Source organism: Centroberyx affinis, unplaced genomic scaffold (genome assembly GCF_046629955.1).
Source record: "Centroberyx affinis isolate AG114_WGS23_722 - 3 ecotype Tasmania unplaced genomic scaffold, CSIRO-AGI_Caff_v1 ptg001156l_1, whole genome shotgun sequence".
In the NCBI taxonomy this organism is placed as follows: Eukaryota; Metazoa; Chordata; class Actinopteri; order Beryciformes; family Berycidae; genus Centroberyx; species Centroberyx affinis.
In genome coordinates, this window is record NW_027279688.1 from 176,955 (window position 1) to 197,566 (window position 20,612).

General features: G+C 42.2%; 1 protein-coding gene across 1 annotated transcript in view; it reads right to left on the reverse strand.

The window, feature by feature from the left end:
• Window positions 1–6,786: 6,786 nt before the first annotated feature.
• Window positions 6,787–20,612, reverse strand: part of kcnt1b (potassium sodium-activated channel subfamily T member 1b) — a 58,733-nt gene continuing 44,907 nt past the window's right edge. The window contains exons 21-28 of the mRNA XM_071524142.1: window positions 19,573–19,707; window positions 18,987–19,098; window positions 18,338–18,439; window positions 17,126–17,209; window positions 16,829–16,957; window positions 14,841–15,132; window positions 10,084–10,168; window positions 6,787–9,493 (exon numbers count right to left, since the gene is read on the reverse strand). Of these exons, the coding sequence (XP_071380243.1) occupies window positions 9,373–9,493; window positions 10,084–10,168; window positions 14,841–15,132; window positions 16,829–16,957; window positions 17,126–17,209; window positions 18,338–18,439; window positions 18,987–19,098; window positions 19,573–19,707 (1,060 nt within the window). The 3' untranslated portion in view covers window positions 6,787–9,372. The remainder of the gene's footprint in view (window positions 9,494–10,083; window positions 10,169–14,840; window positions 15,133–16,828; window positions 16,958–17,125; window positions 17,210–18,337; window positions 18,440–18,986; window positions 19,099–19,572; window positions 19,708–20,612) is intronic.

The following is a 20,612-nucleotide window of genomic DNA, read 5'->3' on the forward strand; positions in this document are numbered from 1 at the left end:
GCACTCTTGAATTGTCCTGTACAAAGGTGCACTCATGAACACGTGTCGAAGGCTTCTTTCATGCAATGTACTCCCAAATCCCCACCCCCGCCCCACCCCACACTCCCCCTGTCCCTCCCTGAGTGTTTTTGTCAGCCTGTCCCATCTTAACCCCCCCTCCGAGAGCCACATTACTCTTGTTGTGAAGAGTGTGTGTGCGCTGCGCTGTAACCGGTTTGAATGACAGTATTTGATATATTCACCATGGGTTACTGTGTGTCTGGGGGTCAGTTATGTACCGACATTAAAGAACATTCCTCCAAGGTGTTAACAAACACTGCCACATTGTCTCTCTCACTCTCTCTCTTTCTCTGTCTCTTTGTTGTTCAAAATCCAAGTGCTTTTTAGAAACCATGTGTTGGCCTCAAGAACAACCAGAAGTGTTGCACGTGCACTTTACTTGCTGTTTGGGAGGGAGGGGGGGAAAAGTGGAATTCACCTTTTTGAATGGGCAGACAAAACTAGGTGTGAACTAATGAACATGGTATTGTTGTTAAAACTGCTGTTGTGCACTCCTAAAAGGCAACCTGTGTGGAACTAAACCAAACACTAAGATTTAATACTGACCAGTAAAACTGAAGGGCCTCCATTGATACTACTGCTGTCTCCAAAAACAACATAGAATACTTGATTTATCATTTGCTGCATTTTTATTTTTATTTTTTTTTTGGGCAGGGGATAGATCTTTTATTGTATGTGAGCGTGTTTTATGTTTACTAAAAGATTGTATTGGCATTGGTCACCATTTTTGTTACACTAGTTGTACTTTTCATCCTTGTTGATTTTATCTTTGATCCCATACCATCTATTTATTTTAAAAAGGACGCACTGAAACAGAATAAATTTTCCAAGTAAATAAAAACACATTTTCATTTTTATTCTTTTCTCATGGCTTCATTTGTCTGTTTTGTGGGACTCACCGTTTCTTTTTTTCTGTTGTTGCTTTGGCACCACACCGATTTTAATCTTTACACAGCAGCTCACCAAAGTAGCCTGTTTTCACAAGGAACCACTGCTGCATCCCTTCACGTTTTTTTTTTTATTTAGTTAAAACTAATGTCAAGGTTGCATGCATCTCTTCTTAAACAAGAGCTTAAATTTATAATTTGACATGACACACACATGTATCACTGCAAAATCATCCTATTTAAGTAACCTGAGTTTACAGACAGAACATCTTCAGGCCTCCCTGGGTGCTAACTGCCTCCCACTCTACCAACCAACCGGAACAGCAGAGTTTAATGCCTTCACGCCAGCACTCATAACCATGGCAAACTGCTGCAGACAGAAACTTGCACCTACCATGGCAACAGTGTTTTTTTTTTTCACAGCTGGCGGTTCAGGTGATCACAAGACTCTCAAACTGTTACTCTAGGTAGTTTACTTGATATTTGATAATATACCTGTGTCTATTTTGAGCCACATCTGGGATTGTTCACCATGAAAGGTAAGTGCATATTGTAGTTATTCCATGCACATATTTGTATGAGTTGATGAGATGTTAAGATCGATGCTCATCTGATCCCTATGTATCTATACAGCTCTTGTTCCCGGTCTTGTTTTGTTGCTGGTGTGTGTGTCTTCGGGCCTGGGCCATGCCTGCACAGCAGATGGACAAACTTTGATCTGCCTGGAGGTTCCATCGAGTGAGTGTTTTTGGTTTGGTTAAAATATTTGATGTATAATGCGAAATTATATGTAGACTTTCAAAGATATGAATGTAGGTCAGGGTATATATACCGATATATTGGCCTTTTATTAAATATCGGACCCTCTCATATGATGGAGGTTCCTCCCTGACCAAAGCTACATGAATGAAAATGTTTTTATTCCTTTAATTGTTCAAGAATATTTTCTTTTGCAAATGAATTCTTCATTTAAAGCCAGTAATGTATCCCAGAGTTCCACTGTGGTGTGGTGAGTCACCCTGCCTCAACCCACCTAAAAGAATTTCATTAGTCTGGGTTTCAGTAGAGTAAAACTCTTGAATCCCAGACTAATGAAATTCTTCATTCTGTCCCATGGTCTTAATGTTGTTTCAGAGGCTTTTCCACCCTGCCAAGAATAAAATCCTGGTACATCCTGTAATTTTTCTTTTATTTCTTGGGCACAAAAATGGTCAATTTTTAAAGATAATGAATATCGGCACAAATATTGGCTATCAGCAGCTTCAGTAAAAAGACATGAGTATCAGCTTTCAAAAAGCTATATCGGTCAAATCCTACTATAGGTCACTGAAAATACAGTGGTGGCCATTGTAGAAGTCCCTGTTCATGCATTTATCCCACATCTACCCTGTACTATTAGTACTGCAGACAATTATTTCTTGAATGTTATACAGTAGAATCAAGTTAGTGTATTTTAAAACAAAATTTTAGTGCCTCAAGTAGTTACCAGACCATTCCTTGTAACTTCTCAAGACTGAAAAAAAGCAGCAAAAAGTGTTTTGAAACAGTTTCTGGGAATGGAGCCAAAGTGCAGCAGTAGGTCATCAAGCATGCAGTACAAAGTGGGAATTCTACATCAACTGTCTGTTTTCTTGTAACAAATCTAAATATTTGTCTTATACATGTAATACAGTGGCTTCTGTGATCTCAGGTTGTCTCTATGCAATAACATGATACTGTATTTCTGTGCTCTTAGCTTTCAGCCCTGGTTATTTGTCCCTGGTGATGTTGCTGAAAGACGTTGGAGAGATCAACTCCACTGCATTGCACAGCGACAGCCTCGTCTCCGTCTCCAGACTCACCATCAACGGCGCGAATGTCACAGGAATCGTCCCTGGAGCCTTCGCCTCCCTCCGGAACCTCCAGAACCTCAGCTTAAACCAGAATGCCCTCACCCTGATCGACCCGAACTGGTTTGGCCAGCCAGCTGTCCTCAGAGACCTCAGCCTCACGGAAAACCATATCGAAGTCCTGGAGGAGTCCATGCTTCGTGGGCTCACTGGCCTCGCTAGGCTGAACCTGGCTAAGAACAGGATCAGAGCCATTGATCCAGGTAGTTTCAGCTTCCAGACCGGCCTGGTGGAGTTGGACTTGTCTGGGAACAGGATGACCCGGGTCGCGCCTCAGGTCTTCAGGTCTCTCAGCTCTACCAGGATAAGACTAGATGGGAACCCGTGGGACTGCTCCTGCGGGGTAGAGGACTTTGTTGACTTCCTCAAAGGTCTGTGTGCTAGAGAAGGGCGGTGTGAGACGGGAGGGGAGCGAATGATTAGTCGTTTACAGAAGAAAACGAGTCAGGTGTTTGAACCTTATGTCTCTCCTGTCCTCAGGTCTTCAGAACAGATCTCTGCTGGAGAGGGAGATGGATGTGACCTGCAAGACTCCTGAGTCCCTGAGTGGCAAACCTGTGTGGAATGTGTCGGTGTGTGCGACCACACCTCCGTCACGACCCCCACCAGAGACCACACCTCCGTCACGACCCCCACCAGAGACCACACCTCCGTCTCGACCCCCACCAGAGACCACACCTCCGTCACGACCCCCACCAGAGACGGAAATCTCCATCCACCTCGAGCCCACGGATACGCCCATCACAGTGCCCACGCTCATCGGAGTGATTGGTACATTTGATTGTTCTTGAGTCTCAGTTTGATATTTCAAAATTCTTAAAGATCCAGTGCAGTGATTTCAACTCAGGCAGGAAAAGTTTCATATTGATTTCTAAAATAATGAGCATTTTTTTCAGTTTTTGATGGTTAGATGGTACAAAGCTTGTAGGGCTGAGTGAGAGCCAAAGCATCCACTAGAGGCAATATTTCTAACTTTCTAACAAATATCCATGCAGTGGTGGAACTTCAGCATCCAAGAACAATGGAGGCACAGAGATTATGGCTGGTTTGGCAAGTAGCTGGCTGGCTATTGTCTGACAGACTATGGGGCACCGCATTAACTATGCATACTGTCAACCAATCAGAGCATTCAATAAAACCTGGGTGTACGTGACATCATTTACACCAGGAAGTAGATTGGATTGACTGTTGACAACCAGAGGGAAAGTTTTTCAAAGGCTGTTAGTCAAATCTCCACAATGCTGACAGTTATAATTAATTAGGTAACTTTACATTAACAGGATACATTATACCATGAAATTGAGAAATACAATTCTTATTGCACTGGACCTTTAACAACCAACAATGGAATCAGTAGTAGAATATTGCCAGGTGTCGAATGCATAATAATTGCATAGTATGTCTGTTGTTTTCTCTGACAACTTGTCCTGTTGCAGTGGCCCTGTGTGTGCTGCTGTGTGTGGTGTGTTTCCTGGCAGTGCTGTACAGGAGGAAACGAGAGAGGAAAACCGTGATGCCCGGACCTCCAAGAGAAGAGAGAGAGAAGTCAGAAGAAGACAGTGGAGCAAGGCATCCAACATCTCCAGAACACGCTGAGAAGAGAGACCTGACTGAAACCTTTCACTGGGACCCAGAGGTAGCTTGGAGGAGTCCTGTTACAGGAGTCAGAGCAAAGTCAGCTAATGCTGTACTGTCTACATCCCCTTTTTGTGTGGCTGTGAAAGATCAACTCGGTTTACAGACTGAGATAGAGGGTCCATCAGAAGACACAAAGAACTCAGCTGAAGGAAACCAGAAAGTGGAAAAAGAGACTGAAGAGGTTGGAAGAAGCCAGACAGAAAAAGCTAACCTCGCAAATGAAACGATTGAGGAAGAAGAGAAACATGGTGGTTCTGGAAGACAGCAAAATGCAGACAAAAATACTGTCAACACAGAAAACGTACCTTACTTTAGCATCGGCACTGACCAGTACAAACTAAACCCTGAGCTCAACAAAGGTCAGTACCCTGATGGTCGAGGTCAAAGGTCACAGGTGGGTAAAGTTATGGGGAGGATCTCCTCCTGGCCTCCAACTTCGGTTCAATGGCAGGCAAGATGCAGCATTAAGGCTCGGGAGGAGGAGGGGCCTGCTCTCTTCCATCTTCCATCCACCATGATCGTGCCAAATGCTCCATTAGAGTTCAAAACTGAAACTGAGGAGTGCCAAGGTGAAATGGAGGCAGTGGTAAACAAAATGGAGAAGCTTTCTGGTAATGACGCTTTGGAGGGAGGCAATCAAACTGGTATTCTAGGAGACACGCCTGAGGAAACTCACATGCCGGACTTATTAACTGCTTCTCCAACCCAAGACCCAGATCCACTTAAAATGAAGGAACTTCTGATAGAATCAACACAGTCCCAGTCACGCCTGGTCACCTCTGACACAGATTGTCAAGAGATTTTCACAGCAATAGAAGTTGTTTATTCAAAACCAAATGATGAGACCGCAGAGTCCAGCTCATATCACGTAATCACAAGCTGTTCCCCATTCTGTGAGGCGCAGACTCACAGCCAGACTGACCCGAGTCAAGATGAGGAGCTGAGCCACGATCCTGAGGAGATCACGCACCAAGATCCAGACTCTGCGGGACAAATCAGTGAGGAGAAAACCGAGCTCAAAAATCTGAATCAGGCCCAACTCGGTCAAAATCAAGACCCCGAACCTGAAGGAACCAGACAAATCAGAGAAAGTCCTGCAAACCAGAACACCACAATAAAGACCAACAAAAAGGCAGAATTAATAAATGAACCAAAGCGAGCCCACACAAGAGAGAGCCATAGCAGCAGCAGCAGCAGCAGTCAGAGCGGAGAGCAGAGAAATCCTGGTGGCTCAAAGGCTCCCTCTGCTGGAGCCTCCCCAGGTGACGAGAGTCTGCTGTGCAGCAATGAGTACGCCTACATCGACCTGCTGCACGAGGTCGTCCAGAACCACGGCCGCTGGACCAGAGAGAGATGGAAACAGACGCACCTCAACAAGCAGCGCTGCAAGCCACAGGGACAGGAGCATTAGGTCAGAGTTGCTTATTGCCTTTTCTTTGTCTCTGGAGAAATATAGCATATCTCAATATTGTATTCATTTAGGATCACTGATATCTGAATTCTTTCTCCTAAATCCTAAATCCCCCCTTAGGAGCAATAAAGAGATGCACATGAGAATATACATCTGCGTTCTTACATCATTGTAAGAAGTGCAAGTCAAGCCAAATAAGAAAAGCATATCATCTCTTTTGTAGATGACTACACTCACAGATTGCTGATAGATTTCTGAGAAGTCTCTCATTGCTGACCCATTAGAGACTTAGAAGAGACTGAGTGCATATTGAGATGAAAGAGAAACAAAATGAAAGAGCTGACTGAGTGAGAAGCATGAGTGAGACAATCCAAAGGTTGTTTCTCAGCAGCAGGATTTTAAATGAAATCATCTACATCAAGGAGAAGTAAATGAGAAGAACAGGATCTTATTTAGGATATTGCTTTCCTCTGGGAGTTCTCTTAAAAAATCAAATGTAGTGTAAGTTAACATTACAGTACCATATTGTAATTGTATTCAGTGCCACTTTACGGAAAGTAAAATGGTTTATTTTACCTGCTTTCTGTATAGAAACAAATAGGAGAGGAGAGCTGCAATATTTGCAATATGCAATAATCTTTGTGACCCACACTGTGTGATTATGTATGATAATAAATCAATCCATAATCATGTCATCGATAATTGTCTTTTTTCCTGTGATAACTGAGTGAATAATACCACCCTGATTGAATGATTACTGGCAGTGTTTAAAAAGTTTAATCAAACATCTATCTGCTTAATGTTATCAAATGATTGTCTTTATATTCATCAAGTTGTCATTTGAAGATTTGAGATGAAATAAAGAAGAGTATTCATTCAATATATCTGGCTGCATGCAGCATTTATTTGTTCATATTTTACATGTAGAGAAGTACACTTACTTCTTATAAGAAATAGTACAAAATGGATCAACCCCTTCGACAATGACTTAAAAACATGATTGGGTGAAAGTAAACATAGGCTTTTTGATACACCTAGAGGACATGCATGGCCCATTCATGTAAATACACAGTATCAAATGATATGGTTCCAAATTACAAGCAGTTGACGTGATTGCTAATGATTTTTTTCTAGCTGTGGGATGTCTCACTGTCCAGCTAAATGTACAAAAACATGTCTTTCTTGGCAAGCTGTATATCAAAACATGCTTTTTGTGTTTACATGCCCCTTGTGGTGTTACAGTACAGACAGTAGGAGATCTGAAGTGACTAGTAAGATTATTTTCCAAAAGGAGGATGGCCTTTTGGGGATTGAAGGTTTGTCAGAGAGACGTGATGACCCAAGGAAGACGTTGAATGAATGGGATTATACACTTGCTTATATCCTCCATAGTGGTCACACGCACTCTCTCACTCATCAGTTCCCCTGTCCTGTAAACTGCCCGTCTGAGGGGCGCCGGCTCGCATGAAGCAAAGTAAAGAGCATCAACAATACATTTCAATGGGACACTTTGCAAAAACACACACTGTAAAACACCCGAGAAATGCTGATGTGGATTCCTCAAAAAAAACCAAAAAAAAAACCCACTGTCCTATCATTTATCCAGTCCGACATTGGCAGATCTCATTCAAGAGACAACAATCCATCTGATATTACTTTCATATTTCTTTGACAAATTTAAAAAAAAAAAACGCACACACACACCAAAATAAACCTGGCTAACAATGGCAAGCTAATCAAAACTGCAAATGCACTACTCGGTACCGCACATTTGACTATCTTAGTTCATAGGAATGGTTGAATACTGTCCGCCGCCTTGTATAGATTCAGGTTAAAGGGTCATGCTTATGCTCTAGACGTCCCAACAGAGCTTAGTGCAAAAGTAGTTCAAGTCCTCTTTCCTTTGTATCGTACAGCATAGACCAAAAGGAACTGAATACCAAACAACCGATATATAAAGTTACTATTTACAGTGATAAAACAAGACGTACGGCTCAACGATGATAAATGATCACCAAAATTATCTCAAATGAAGATTAAATACTGCACACTGACACGGCCTTATGCACAAGGTGTGGCCTGTACAATTTGGAGAGGAGAACACTTAATTCTCAGGTACCGTCGACAGAACTGACTGTCGCTATCTGTGCAAAACAATTAGGCTACCAGTCATTCTGCGACTTACATTCACAACCGTTAACTATTATGAAACTGGATTATCATGATATTCATAATGCTTCTTCTAGACAACCCCCGATGAAAGAGTAAAATAGAAGTAATAGAGAAGATGCTCTAACATGGATATGAAGAAAATACATACTGCATAAAGTTTGATAAGAACATATTTACAAAGAAATAGAGTGGACAAACGCATGGCACATATAGGGGATATGGTTTGTGACACTTATAATAATGGAATAAATTACTAATATTCACTCTAATACAATAGCTAAAAAAATGTTCAGTGTCCAAAACAACACAACAATGAAAAAAGGCTCACAAATCTAATATGGCCAATAAAAGTGTCCCTACACACAATGTGTACGTTCACAGATGACATATTTAGTTGTAAAAAACCCAAAAAAAAACAGTTTGTGCTCATAGAAGGGAATTAAAAATCTTAGAAGAGAAAGAGAAATACTGAATTAACAAAAAGCATTTGTATTAGATTAAAAAGTGCACATGTACTGTAATTTCATGACTTGAATATCTACTAAGATTCATGGCATATACCCCATATCTTTAGAAAACATTATGATTGTTTTGATCTGGTGGATAATATGTGGAGAAGGGTGTAGTTGCCCCTAGATTCTGACCTGGTGTCAGTTTTGCAATTTCCCCAAAACATAGTTAAGGTAAGGAAAAAGGGGCGCGGGGAAGCTGAGCCTTAGTCGGGACACGAGGACAACTTCACCCCCCTGAGCACGACATGTTGAGCGAAATGACCTCACATCCTGTCCGAACACAAACTTCCTCAGACCACCCGTCGCGTGACCTCTCCCGAAATGAATCGAATCTCTTTAGTCCTTTGGTTGGTTCACCTGACTGAAGGGGGAGCGTGCTGCCAGTCTGTTTCCGCTGACTGGTCTGCGTTTTTTTTTTTTTTTGTGGTGTTTTGCGAGGGCGATGTCTGTTAGTAGGTAGGTGTGTGAGGGGGGTAAGGGGTTGGTGACGAGGCACTCTTCTTCATGCATCCTTCTGTAGCAGCTCGGTAGGAAAACGGGACGTCCTCTCAGGGGTCGTCTTCCGATAACACAGATCACGTCTGGCCTCGGGCCGAAAGACACGTTAATGCACGTTCTCTATGGACTGTTGTTTCTCGGCCCAAGACTAGACTTCATCTGCGTGAGAGAAACGGGCCCCTATAAGTCTGGGCAGGGCTTGGAGGTTAAGGGTCAGGGTCTGGGTCTCTCTCCCCCGTTCCGTTTCTGCATCGTGACGGGGAGGGGGAGGGGGAGGGGGGGGTTATGAGGACCGAGGGGGGGGTTCAGAGGTGGGTTTCGTCCCTCGTCTCTGTGCCAAAGTCCTGCTGGTTCCTGGTGCCACGGGACTGGCCCACAGGCGCATCGTCTGGCATGTGTGCCAACGGGTCAGACCGGATAATATACCTACAGAGGAACAATCAAGATCATCTGTCAGCATGGAGCAGCAGCAAGTAGGGATGGGACGATAATATATAATATATAATATAATACAAATATGTGACAATACATATCGTGGGGCAGAAAATCACAAATGAGACGGCTTGCCAATCAGTTTCACAAGCTCTCCATCCAAATGATATTATTTGCACTTTGTAATGACATTTTTAAATTGTTGTTTACATTCTAGCAAGCCTAGTCAAAATGTGAAACACTGCAGTCTAATTTGCTGTCAAAATGCGTTTTTTTTTGTTTTTTTTAATGGAAAGGGGTGTTTGTGCTTTGTGACCAATCACAAAATGTGCTTTGGTAAAACTCAACTGTGCTTCCAAAAACACAGAGTGAGTAAAAATACAGTGTGTGCGTTTGAGGCAGAACTAATTTTAGAGGACAATTCATCCTTGTCCAAATATTGAGGGGAGATGCCGCCCTGTCCGCCTGCAAATTAGCACCTATGGGACCAAGTTTCCTACAGTACAGTTACAATACACAGGCAACATAAAGTACAGTCTACCAGCCGAAATAAAAAGAGGAAGAGGGATGCTGCTGGTTCTTACACGATGTCGTTGAGCTCCAGCATGGTGTCAGGCGGAGGGTTGATGAGGACGTAGGAAAGCGTGTTCTGGTGGTCGTTCATCTCATCTGCAACAGAGAGACAGAAAAGACCTTCACAGCTGCTCGGGAGCCCTCCCTGCAGCCTCCTCCATTACACACTACATTAGCCAGGAAATGATCCCTCTAACCACCGGAGATAAAGGACTCCTTCATTCCCAGCCTTGCAGTCAGGGGAGAGCAAAGTCACCCATGTACAAGACCGAGTGGTGAGAAAATCTGAGACAAATCGTTAAAATAGAAATGATTTGTTTCTAGTTGTCTAGTTCCAAATGGGCATGATGCTTGTTACAACTGTTAATGTAATAACTTCCCATTGATGGAATAAACAACTAAGGTAATAAAAAAATGCAGCTAATAGTGTATTCCTGTTAATGTAATAAATTCCCATTAATATAATAAAAGTTGTCTGCCCTTAACGTAATAACTTTAATGTGATAATTATTACATTGTTGGGTTTTATTACATTAACAGGAAGGTTGAAATTTTCAGTGTTCAAAAATGTGACAACTGAACTGATAATGTTATAACAGTTGTCCATTCACAGATTTGGCATTTAACTACGATGCTGTGTTTAAAATGGGATGAATATGTATCCACTTTGATGATAACATTATCAGTTCAGTTATTAAATTTTTAAAAACAGAAAATTTAAATCTTCCAGTTGATGTAATTAACTCAATAATCTAACAATTATAATGTCAACAGGAAAAAAAAGTTATAATATTAATTGTAGGTAACTTGTATTACATTAATGGGAAATGTACTACCTTGACAGGCTTATTACACTATTACTACTACAAATTGTTATGTGTTATTGGTTTAATACATTTATGAGAAGTTATTACATTAACAGTTGTAACAATTACATTTTGGAAGTATTTCATTGCTTTGACAATCTAGTCAAGATTAATTAAGCAAACCATAGAAACTTTGGGATGATATCAATTACTATATAGTATTGACCCTGGTGCTGATGAGGTCTTACATTTATATTTTGTTGACTTTTTCTCAGTCATCAGTAGGCAACTGACCATCCTAACATTCATTCCCCAAATAAGTCTCACACAGTGTGTGTGTGTGTGTATGTGTACGTATTGTAAGTCACTCTGGACAAAAGCATGTAATGTATGTGTGTGTATGTGTGAATGTATGTGTTAATGTACAGGTATGTGTGCGCTTGTGTTAATGTACATGTATGTGTGTGAGTGTGTGTGTGTGTGTGTTAATGTACATGTATGTGTGTGTGAGTGTGTGTTGATGTACTGGTATGTGTGTGTGTGTGTGTGTGTGTGTGTGTCCTAAGTGCAGTGTCTGGGGCGACTCCTACTTGCTTGGTTGGGTGATGGAGGGAGGAAGGTAAAGGAGGGCTTGTGCGTCTCCATAACAACCCACCTGTTTGTGGCCCTTTATAAAGCCAGGCGGGGTGGAAGAGAGAGAAGGGCTAACCGTTACTGACAGGGCGTCTGGTTCGGGGGAGGCCCATGCTGCCTGCTGCAAGCGCACTCCATGCGCGGCTTCAAAAAACGGAACCAACATGCAGACAGCGTCCGCGACTCCGCAACATATCGCTCTCCATCGCATTCCTTTTGTCCTGCGCATTCCAGACTAGGACCAACGGACGGACTGGTGCGGCGCCAGGGTTGCCATGCCAACGAACGACACTCAGCCCCCACAACCCGCCCAGAGTTAACGTCGGTCGGACGGACGGACGGACACACCCACAGACACAAAGGACATGCTCCAGCATCCGTCAGACTGGAACAAACGCAGTGCGACTCAAACCAAACTGAGAGTGAAGCAAAACACATTGGGAGTGTGGGAGCGGAAGGAGTCAGTGTACTGTGGGATCGTCCTGTATGTGCGAAAGGCTGAAAATCATCACGTCTTTTCTGGATGGGGTGAAAAAAAATGTTTGTGGGATTTATGTGAGTGAAGTTTAGCTCTATACTCGGCACATGAAACACCCCGTTTTGACGTTTTCCCCCCGAAACCTACACTTCCTTATTGCGGAATTCCCAGTGTATTCAATATGGAATAAGTTCTTCTGTAAATTGACCTTCCACACACAGACATAATGCTTTCTGCTCCACTCTTAAGCCAAACTCTAATGCCCTGCAGTAACCACAGTATTCTAGCCATGTGGGAAGTCACCTCAAGTCAACACAATGCAGAAAAAGACTGGAGACAGAGATAGTAGAGAGAGAGAGGGAGAGGTAGTGAGAGAGAGAGAGACAGACTGCTGATCTACCACTCATTCTGGGCAGGACACACACACATACACACAAACACACACACGCACACGCACACACACACGCACACACACTCATGCAGTATAGTGGCAGTACTGTGATCAACCTAACCTGACGGCCTGGTCCCCTCTGTATACGGATGCTCTGAAATGTCCTGCAACTCTAAGCAACGGGAGCACTGTTAACTTCAATGGCCCACTTTGTTTATTTATATAATAAACTTGCAAATATATATTACTATCCAAAACACATATGCCAAACTGTGTGAAAACAATCTTTCACAAATGAGTCAAAGGCTATATCTAGTGCTTATGGATAAAATTCAGTGCGCTATTATTCTACAAAGGATGCCGGTGAAAGGACACTTCCTTTCTCCACAGATGGATGTGACGACTCACATGTTGAACATGAGTTGTATATATACGGCACACAAATTACCTTGCAAATATCCTAGATTTACTCGATTCATGACATCGCTCGCAGTGAGATTAGAAACATCCTCTACAAGCCAAAGAAGGAAGGTAAGAAGAGTCGGGGAGAGAAAGAAGAGAAACACACAGAGAGAGAGAAGAAAAAGAAAACGATCAGGCAGGCAGCAAATGCATTGGCAGTTTTCAAAAAGAAGTCTAAAAAGTGAGAATGCAAGAAAGCCGTGCAGTGATGTGCGCTGAAGAAAAAAAGTGAGCCTTCACAGAATCACCTCCACATTAATCCGCTGTCACATTTCTGATCCTTTCAAAGTAATCCTCAGTGACATTTGTGGTTCTAATTAAGATCTTAAACTTTTGGATTTTCTACTCTCAAAGGCATTTCATTGATATGTTGCATAATATTTGGCGAGGGGAACAATGCTGGAACGTGATTCTGTTTTTTGTTTTAAAGAGCGTGAAGCTGTTGGGAGAGAGAAGAAGTTGAGATTAAAAGAAATTTGAAATAGAGAGACAAAAAAGTGAGAAAGAGATAAGAATGCAGGCAATTGTCTGGGATCAAATGCAAATGCTTCAAGGTCTAGTGCTCCTGCATCCTCATGCATGAAGGGGTTATGCACATCCACATGGTGTTATGATCATGGTTTTGTACTTGCATGTATATGTGCTATGGAACATGGAGGAACCTTGATGAGAGTGTAATGCTAGTGGGAGAATGAGGTTTTGTGAAGGTTAATGGTGAAGCTGATGATGATGATGGTAATGACGCCTCTTGAACTTTTCAAGACCCATAGCACCGCATCAAAACAGGCAATTAGATGAGACCGAGTGATTGGAACGCAGATTGGAGTTTTAAACATTTTTCTCAGAGGCAGAGCTGCTCTCGAGGCAGAAATAATCTCATTGGTTGAGATAAAGAACCACCAGAAGTCCATTTATTTCCTACAGAGCTAAGCAACTAGAGAAACTTGGCAGATGTGCAGACAGTCAGCAAGCTTGTCAACCAAAAAAAGTCGGGCATGGCTAAACTTTTCATGGTCATTGGCTGTCAACAGTCCGCTTCCTTGTTTCACTACCGATGTGATTTCATTTCATGAACAACAGTTTCCATTATGAATGCATGCCTCGTTGGGGTCGATGGCAAGCTCTGATGTAATGTTTTGCTCTTTTTTTCCTGTTTATTTTCGAGTAATCCTACCTAATTAGTGGTGGCTGGCTATCAAAACAATGTTGAAAGGCAACACCAAAGCAGTGAAAAATACACGATTTGCCTGTACTGGGTCTTTCCCAAAGTACTAACTTACAAAATACCTGAAAAAAATTGCTTGCAGTGTGAACGCCGGGTCAGTAACGTCAGACTGAAACCCAGTGAAAAGGCAAGGCGTGAGAGAGGAGCTAGCCAATGTTATGAAGCCTAACACTTGCTACTACCTGAAAATATGCAATGTAGTCATACTAAGTAATCTAGGTTAGCTAGTTAGCCTATCTGACCTTCCAAGGTCATGGATGCCATAGTCATGAATAAATGAAAAAAACACTAAGTCACTGCCATTTATATTTTTAACTCTTCTTTGCCATTCAAGTTTGCCTGTAAGCAAATGTTCACTCTGAAAAACTGTGGTTCTCTGGCTCCGCCCACTGAGGTTTAACTCAACCAATGAGATTATTTCTGCCTTCAGAGCAACTCTGCCTCCAGGAAAAGTTTTATAACTAAAAATCCAATCTGCGATGGGCATAGTAAAATTGCATTATCATAACAATCATTTTCAAAAACAACATGACTAATTGCAATTATATAATTTACATCAACTGCCTTGACTAGATATGGCTAGTAATGAGAAATTTGTGATAAATACTGTATATAGTGATTAAGCTTTCATAGTCTTGCCGTTCAAGATATTTATATATTAAAACCATTAAATGTTTTTGTTTCCTTAAAACGTCTTCTTCTCCTAACAAAGCAGCTACAACACACCTCCCTAACCCTGACCTCAGCCTGGTGCCACTGGCTGTCCTACTCACCGTATCCCACGGTGGGCAGGCCCAGGTGCTTCATGCGGTTCTTCACCAGCTCCGACAGCTCCTGTCTCTCAGAGCGCCGGTACAGGTTGAGGCGCTGCTGGGAGATGCGTTCGGCGCGGCTGGCCGGCTTCTTCCTGCTCAGGCGCCGCGCCCACTGCATGCTCTTCTTCCTCAGCAGCGGGTGCTCCGATTGGTCGCTGGTGGTGGAGTTTCGGTGGGCCGTCTTCTCCTTCCAGGACTCGCCGCGCTCACGCTGCTCCTCGCCCTCCTCCGCGTTGATGGACACCTGAGACTGGGAGGGAGGGAGGGTGGCGGTGTTAATGCTGGATCCTGTGTGTGTGTGTGTGTGTGTGTGTGTGTGTGTGTGTGAAATGGGGTGTGAGTGTGACTGTCATCAAAAATGAATAGCAGTGTTGTTTTTTTTATAGAAATAGCTGTCTGTATCACATTAAAAATACATTTCTGGCTTTTACACATTTATAAGAGTATTTTAGAGAGCCAGTCCTGATATGTAAATGGTTTCAGCACTTCTTTTAGAGTGCTACTGCATTATGAAGATGTGATCGTTCTGAACTTTTTATCACAGGAAAATGGCAGTGAGGTCCTTTTTTTTTTTAGCATTGCATGCTTTCAGCAGGGAGTGACAGCTGGCAAAATCAAAGACAAGGAGGTTTGGATCTTACCTGCGCATAACCGTCTTTGCACTGGGAACAAGAGAGGGACAAACAGACAAACCAAACAAATAAACACATGAAATGAAAGATGGGCACATCCAAAGCAAGCAAAACCATTAAAATCCACAGAAGCCGGCACATAGAATAGTAAATATGTCGTATTTACTTGGAAAAAGGGTGGGACATTAACACTAAGCACCAATGGTAAATTTCTGGCTGGTGGCTGGTGAGTTTGTCCTCTCTACCAGTCACTTTCTACAACTATTATTTAGAGGTTCATTCTTCATTCTATTTTCAGAATTAAATTGGCTGTGAAAGTAGCTGGAGGATTTTGAAATCCATCACAAATTGTGTCAGGGAGACAAAAAAGTTTCTTCCCCTGCTCGGCAAAACATGTAAATAATAACAACACATAAGCCAATGATGCAACTGACGCATCATTAAAATGAGCAGCAACTGATGATCAAAACAGGCAGAAAAAAAGCCCGAACACAGCAGGAGCAGATAAGCACTGAGGGAAGAAGAAGAGAGAGATGCAAAAAGGAAGGGGGGGACGATAGAATGTAGGAAGGAGGAAAAACAGGGGGAGTAGAGCGGAAGAGATGCAGTGAGGAAGGAATGACGAACAAAGGATGGAAGGGGAGGATAGAGAGAGACAAGAAACTTAGACAGGAAGAAAGAAAAAAGGAAAGGAAGAGAGAAAGAGATAGAGAAAGAAAGAAAAAAGAAAGAAAGAGAAAGAAAGAGGGGAGAATAAAAGAAAATAGGAAATAATGAAAGAAGGGAAGGTAGTAAGGATCGAAGGAATGAAGATGAGAAGAGAGAAAGGAATAAAGGAAATAAGAGAGTAGGAAGGAAGGAAGGAAGGAAGGAAAGAAGGAAGGAAGGAAAGAAATGATGTTAGGAAGAAAGGAAAGAAAGAAAGAGGGAAGAATGGACAGAAGGAAGGAAATAATGAAAGAGTAGAGAAGGGTTGGAAGGAGGGAAGGAATGAAGGAATGAAGATGAGAATGGCGTTCTCCCTTCTCATCTTCATTCCTTCCCTCCTTCCAACTTTCCCTTCTCTACTCTTTCATTATTTCCTTCCTTCTGTCCATTCTTCCCTCTTTCTTTCTTTCCTTTCTTCCTTTCTTCTTCCGTCCTTCTCCCTTCCTTCCTTCCTACTCTCTTATTTCCTTCATTCCTTTCTCTCTTCTCATCCTCATTCCTTTGAATGAAGGAAAAAAGAAAAGAAGGGAGGACGGACAGAAGGAAAGAAGGAATGAATGAAGGAAGGAAGATACACCCGGAGCCGAAGCCTGCAGGCAGTCTCACCTCGGAGGCTGAGAACATGTGCGACTCGGTGCGGTAGATGCCGATGGGAATCTCAGCGCTGGAGGAACACAGCTTCTGGAACAGTCTGCCGTAAGTCCTGATCCACAGATCCTCCTCCGTTACCTTCATCTGAGCGGGGAGAACCAGGGAGAACCAGGGAGAGAACCAGGGAGAACCAGGGAGAACCAGGGAGAGAACCAGGGAGAACCAGGGAGAACCAGGGTCAAATCAGAGCACATCACACAGCTGAGCTCATTCACAAATCACTGGCACAGAGACAGAATCATTCGTACTCACGGCACACAGATACCCAGAGCCTGGCGTTGTGTCCAGACCAAGAAGCAGCCTTGCGATGGGGATCATGTAGTCCTTGACAAACGACTGTCAGAGGGGAAACAATGGCCGCCGTGAAGAAATCAACAATATTTCTATCTGTGAGGCTTCTTGACTCAAGTAAACAAATTCAGCTGGAATCAAGTTAGACCGATACAGGTTTTCTGATATATCAGGCCTATATTAGCCTTTTATGACTTTTTATACTCTTACACTGTTATATCATCATCAATCTCTGATGTTCAATGCATTTCCAGGAGTTATTTTGTCATGAAGTGCTGGAATTAACTTTTTTGGTGGACCCACTTTCCCTCAACCCGCCTCATCTACCTCTACTTCAGTTAGTGATTTCCTACATTTCCCAGAATTACTTTTGACAACGGGCCGGGACCTGTATGCAGCTGTGGGTTTTTACATGTAGACGGAGACAGCGATAGCGATGGCATAGATTTATTTATTTATTATTATTATTGATTTATTTAATCATTCAATTATGTTTCTGTAAATTTATTTAGTTTTGGTTCCCCATGGTCTAAATGCTGTTTCAGAGGCTTTTCCTCCCTGCCAAGAATATAATTATGGGGTAAACACTGAATACATGTAATTTTGGCATGAAAATTGTCAAATTTAAAGATGTTGAATGTCAGCAGAAAATATCATCTATCGGTTTAGTCTAAATATATCAGTATTGGTATTGGCTTTCAAAAACCCATATTGGTCAAACCCATATTGGTCAAGCCTTAACCATAACCTCCAAAAACCTTAACCATGCTCTTTCTTTAACTTGCTTTGCAGCAGCTGCATAAGAATCCAAGGCTGATCAAATCATCAGTAGGCGTGTGTGCATGAGTTAACCCTACATTTACTGTATCTCGACCTCCCCTGTGTTGAACCAATGATAATAATGATAATAATAATAATAATAATAATAATAATAACTATATTTGTACAGCACTTTTCTAAAAACAATGTTTACAAAGTGCTTTACATACAATAAAACCCAAAAGCAGTGATGTGAAACTACCACAATGAATGATAGAAACATAAAATATATATATATAATAGAAAATAGGAATAAAATGTAATATATGAGGTAAACAGGTACAACTAAAAACACACAAACAAACAAACAGAGATACAATGATAAACCTCACAGGTCAGTGTCTGTCGACCCACCTGGTAGAGCAGTGTATCCAACATGCTGATGCTGAACACCCTGCCTGCGGCGAACGGCAGACGGAACATGAAGGCCAGGTTGGAGCCCTTGTCACGCTCTATCTGTAGAGGGGAACAGAAAGAGATTTGAGATACAGAGCAGCCAGATGTTGAAATCACAGTTGTTACTGTATGCTTTCCTGAACTATTGCTCTTTTGCTCCATCCCCAAGAGGAATTGTTCGGGAAAAAAAAAAAGTTTTAGTCTCAGGTTTTGCTTTAAGCCTTTGAAAGTTGCAAGGACTGAACTGGTAACTAGTTGGTTGAAAGACACAAAAGTTTGTTTTTTAACACAATATGCTAATTTCTTCTTAGTGTATAAAGTTCAAAAATAGAACTGTCTGCTCAAATGCCCTGGGCTAATGTACTAATGCAGCATAGATGCAGCATAAATGCATGAAGGGGGGCTTTCTACAATGGTACAAGGAGAGACAGAGAGATAGAGAGATAGAGAGATAGAGGAAGGAGAAAGCAAGAGTGAGAGAGATATGGAACATGAACAGATATGAGCCGTCCTTTGATAGCGTCTACGGATCACAGGGCTTCACACTTGTCACGTTCAGAGAAGAAAGTAACGTGAGCTGAAAGCCTGGGAGTCTTAACATCCTCACCTTCTCCAGCTTGGAGAGAGCGAGTGAGTAGCAGTCCTTGGCTCTGAACTGCATGAACCTCATGTTGGACGGGTGTGTGAGCTCAGTGATGATACTGAGACTGGGGAACAGCCTGAGAGAGAGGGAGAGAGAGAGAGAGAGAGAGAGAGAGAGAGAGAGAGAGAGAGAGAGAGAGAGAGAGAGAGAGAGGGACAAGAGAAAGCAGAGAGATTAAAAGCTTTGTGCTTTGGGAACTACCCAGGGTGGCATTGATAAATACGCTTAATATTGGGTTGTTAAATAAAAGAAAAGAGTCGTTTCAAAGCTTTGTCGTTGGTAGTCTGTCTTTGAAAATACTTTGAGATTAACCAATTCTCCATTCTGGCAAACAATAAAAACTTGGCTTTGCTTTGCAGCGTCTTCCTAAAAGTGTGTGGAGCCGACGTGCAATTAAACTGAGAAATGTCCCTGTCAGCGGAATTAAATCAAGACGTCTGAATTCACCTTGAAACCCACTCATTGTGTTTCACTACATGTTTCTACACAGCGAACAGCTCTCTCTCTGTCACTCTCTCTCTCTCTCTGTCACTCTCTCTCTCTGTGTTACCTGAACATGGTCTGGACGTTGACGATGGTCTTGGCATCAGCCATGTAATCCTCCTCAGCGCTCATGGTGCTCTCCTTGTCCACCACCACCAAGTTGTCGGCGTAGATGATGCCGCACTGGAGCAGGTTGTCCAAGCTGGCCCATTCAAAAAAAACAACAGTGTTATAATAATACTTCATACTTTAATAATATTTTGTTATGACATTTAAAAGGAAAAATACACCCTTGGATATTCTTACACTGTTATAACATCAATGCATTCCAGGAGTTATTTTGTGATGGAGTGTTACAATTTACTTTTTTGGTGTACCCACTTTCCCTCAACCTGCCTCGTCTGCTTCTACTTCAGTTAGTGATTTCCTACATTTCCCAGAATGCCTTCCAACAACCCCCAGAGAACGGGCCTGAACTTTTTTCCATTCAGCTGTGGGTTATATGTGTAGGTGGAGAGAGCGATAGCGACTAGCAATAGCAGAGTGAGAAGTTTTCCATTTGAGAAAGAGCAAAAGCCGCGTCCCTTACTCAAAACGTAACGTCTTGTGGCTGCATTGCATTCTGGTCTAATTGAGGCTGCTGCTGAAATTTGTCTCTCTGTTTCTTCTACGATGGATTACTCCCTGAATGATTGTTGAACGTCGGTGCAAAATGGTGAGTCTAGAAAGAAGCCCCTCGCTCTTTGATGCTGTGGAACTGACATCAAAGCCTGAGTTTTACTGCTGATCGCTGAAAAAAACATTCTGCTATCAAACTCAATTGTAGCTGCGCTGAAAATATCTCAGTAAGTTTGGCCATTTACCAGCAGGAATAAGAAAAATACACTACCAAATGACAAAATGAGCCCAGAAATGCAAGGTACATCGCCAATAGCTGTTTTTTTAACAGCTTTAGAGTGTTTTAGGTGAGATTTTTCCTTTAATCTGGCCATGAAACATGAATTTCTGACTGTTGACATACATTAAAGGATTATTTTGCACATTATTCATGACATATGACTGTAATGAAAATGGAAACAAATGTCATTGAGGTAGACATTTTCATTG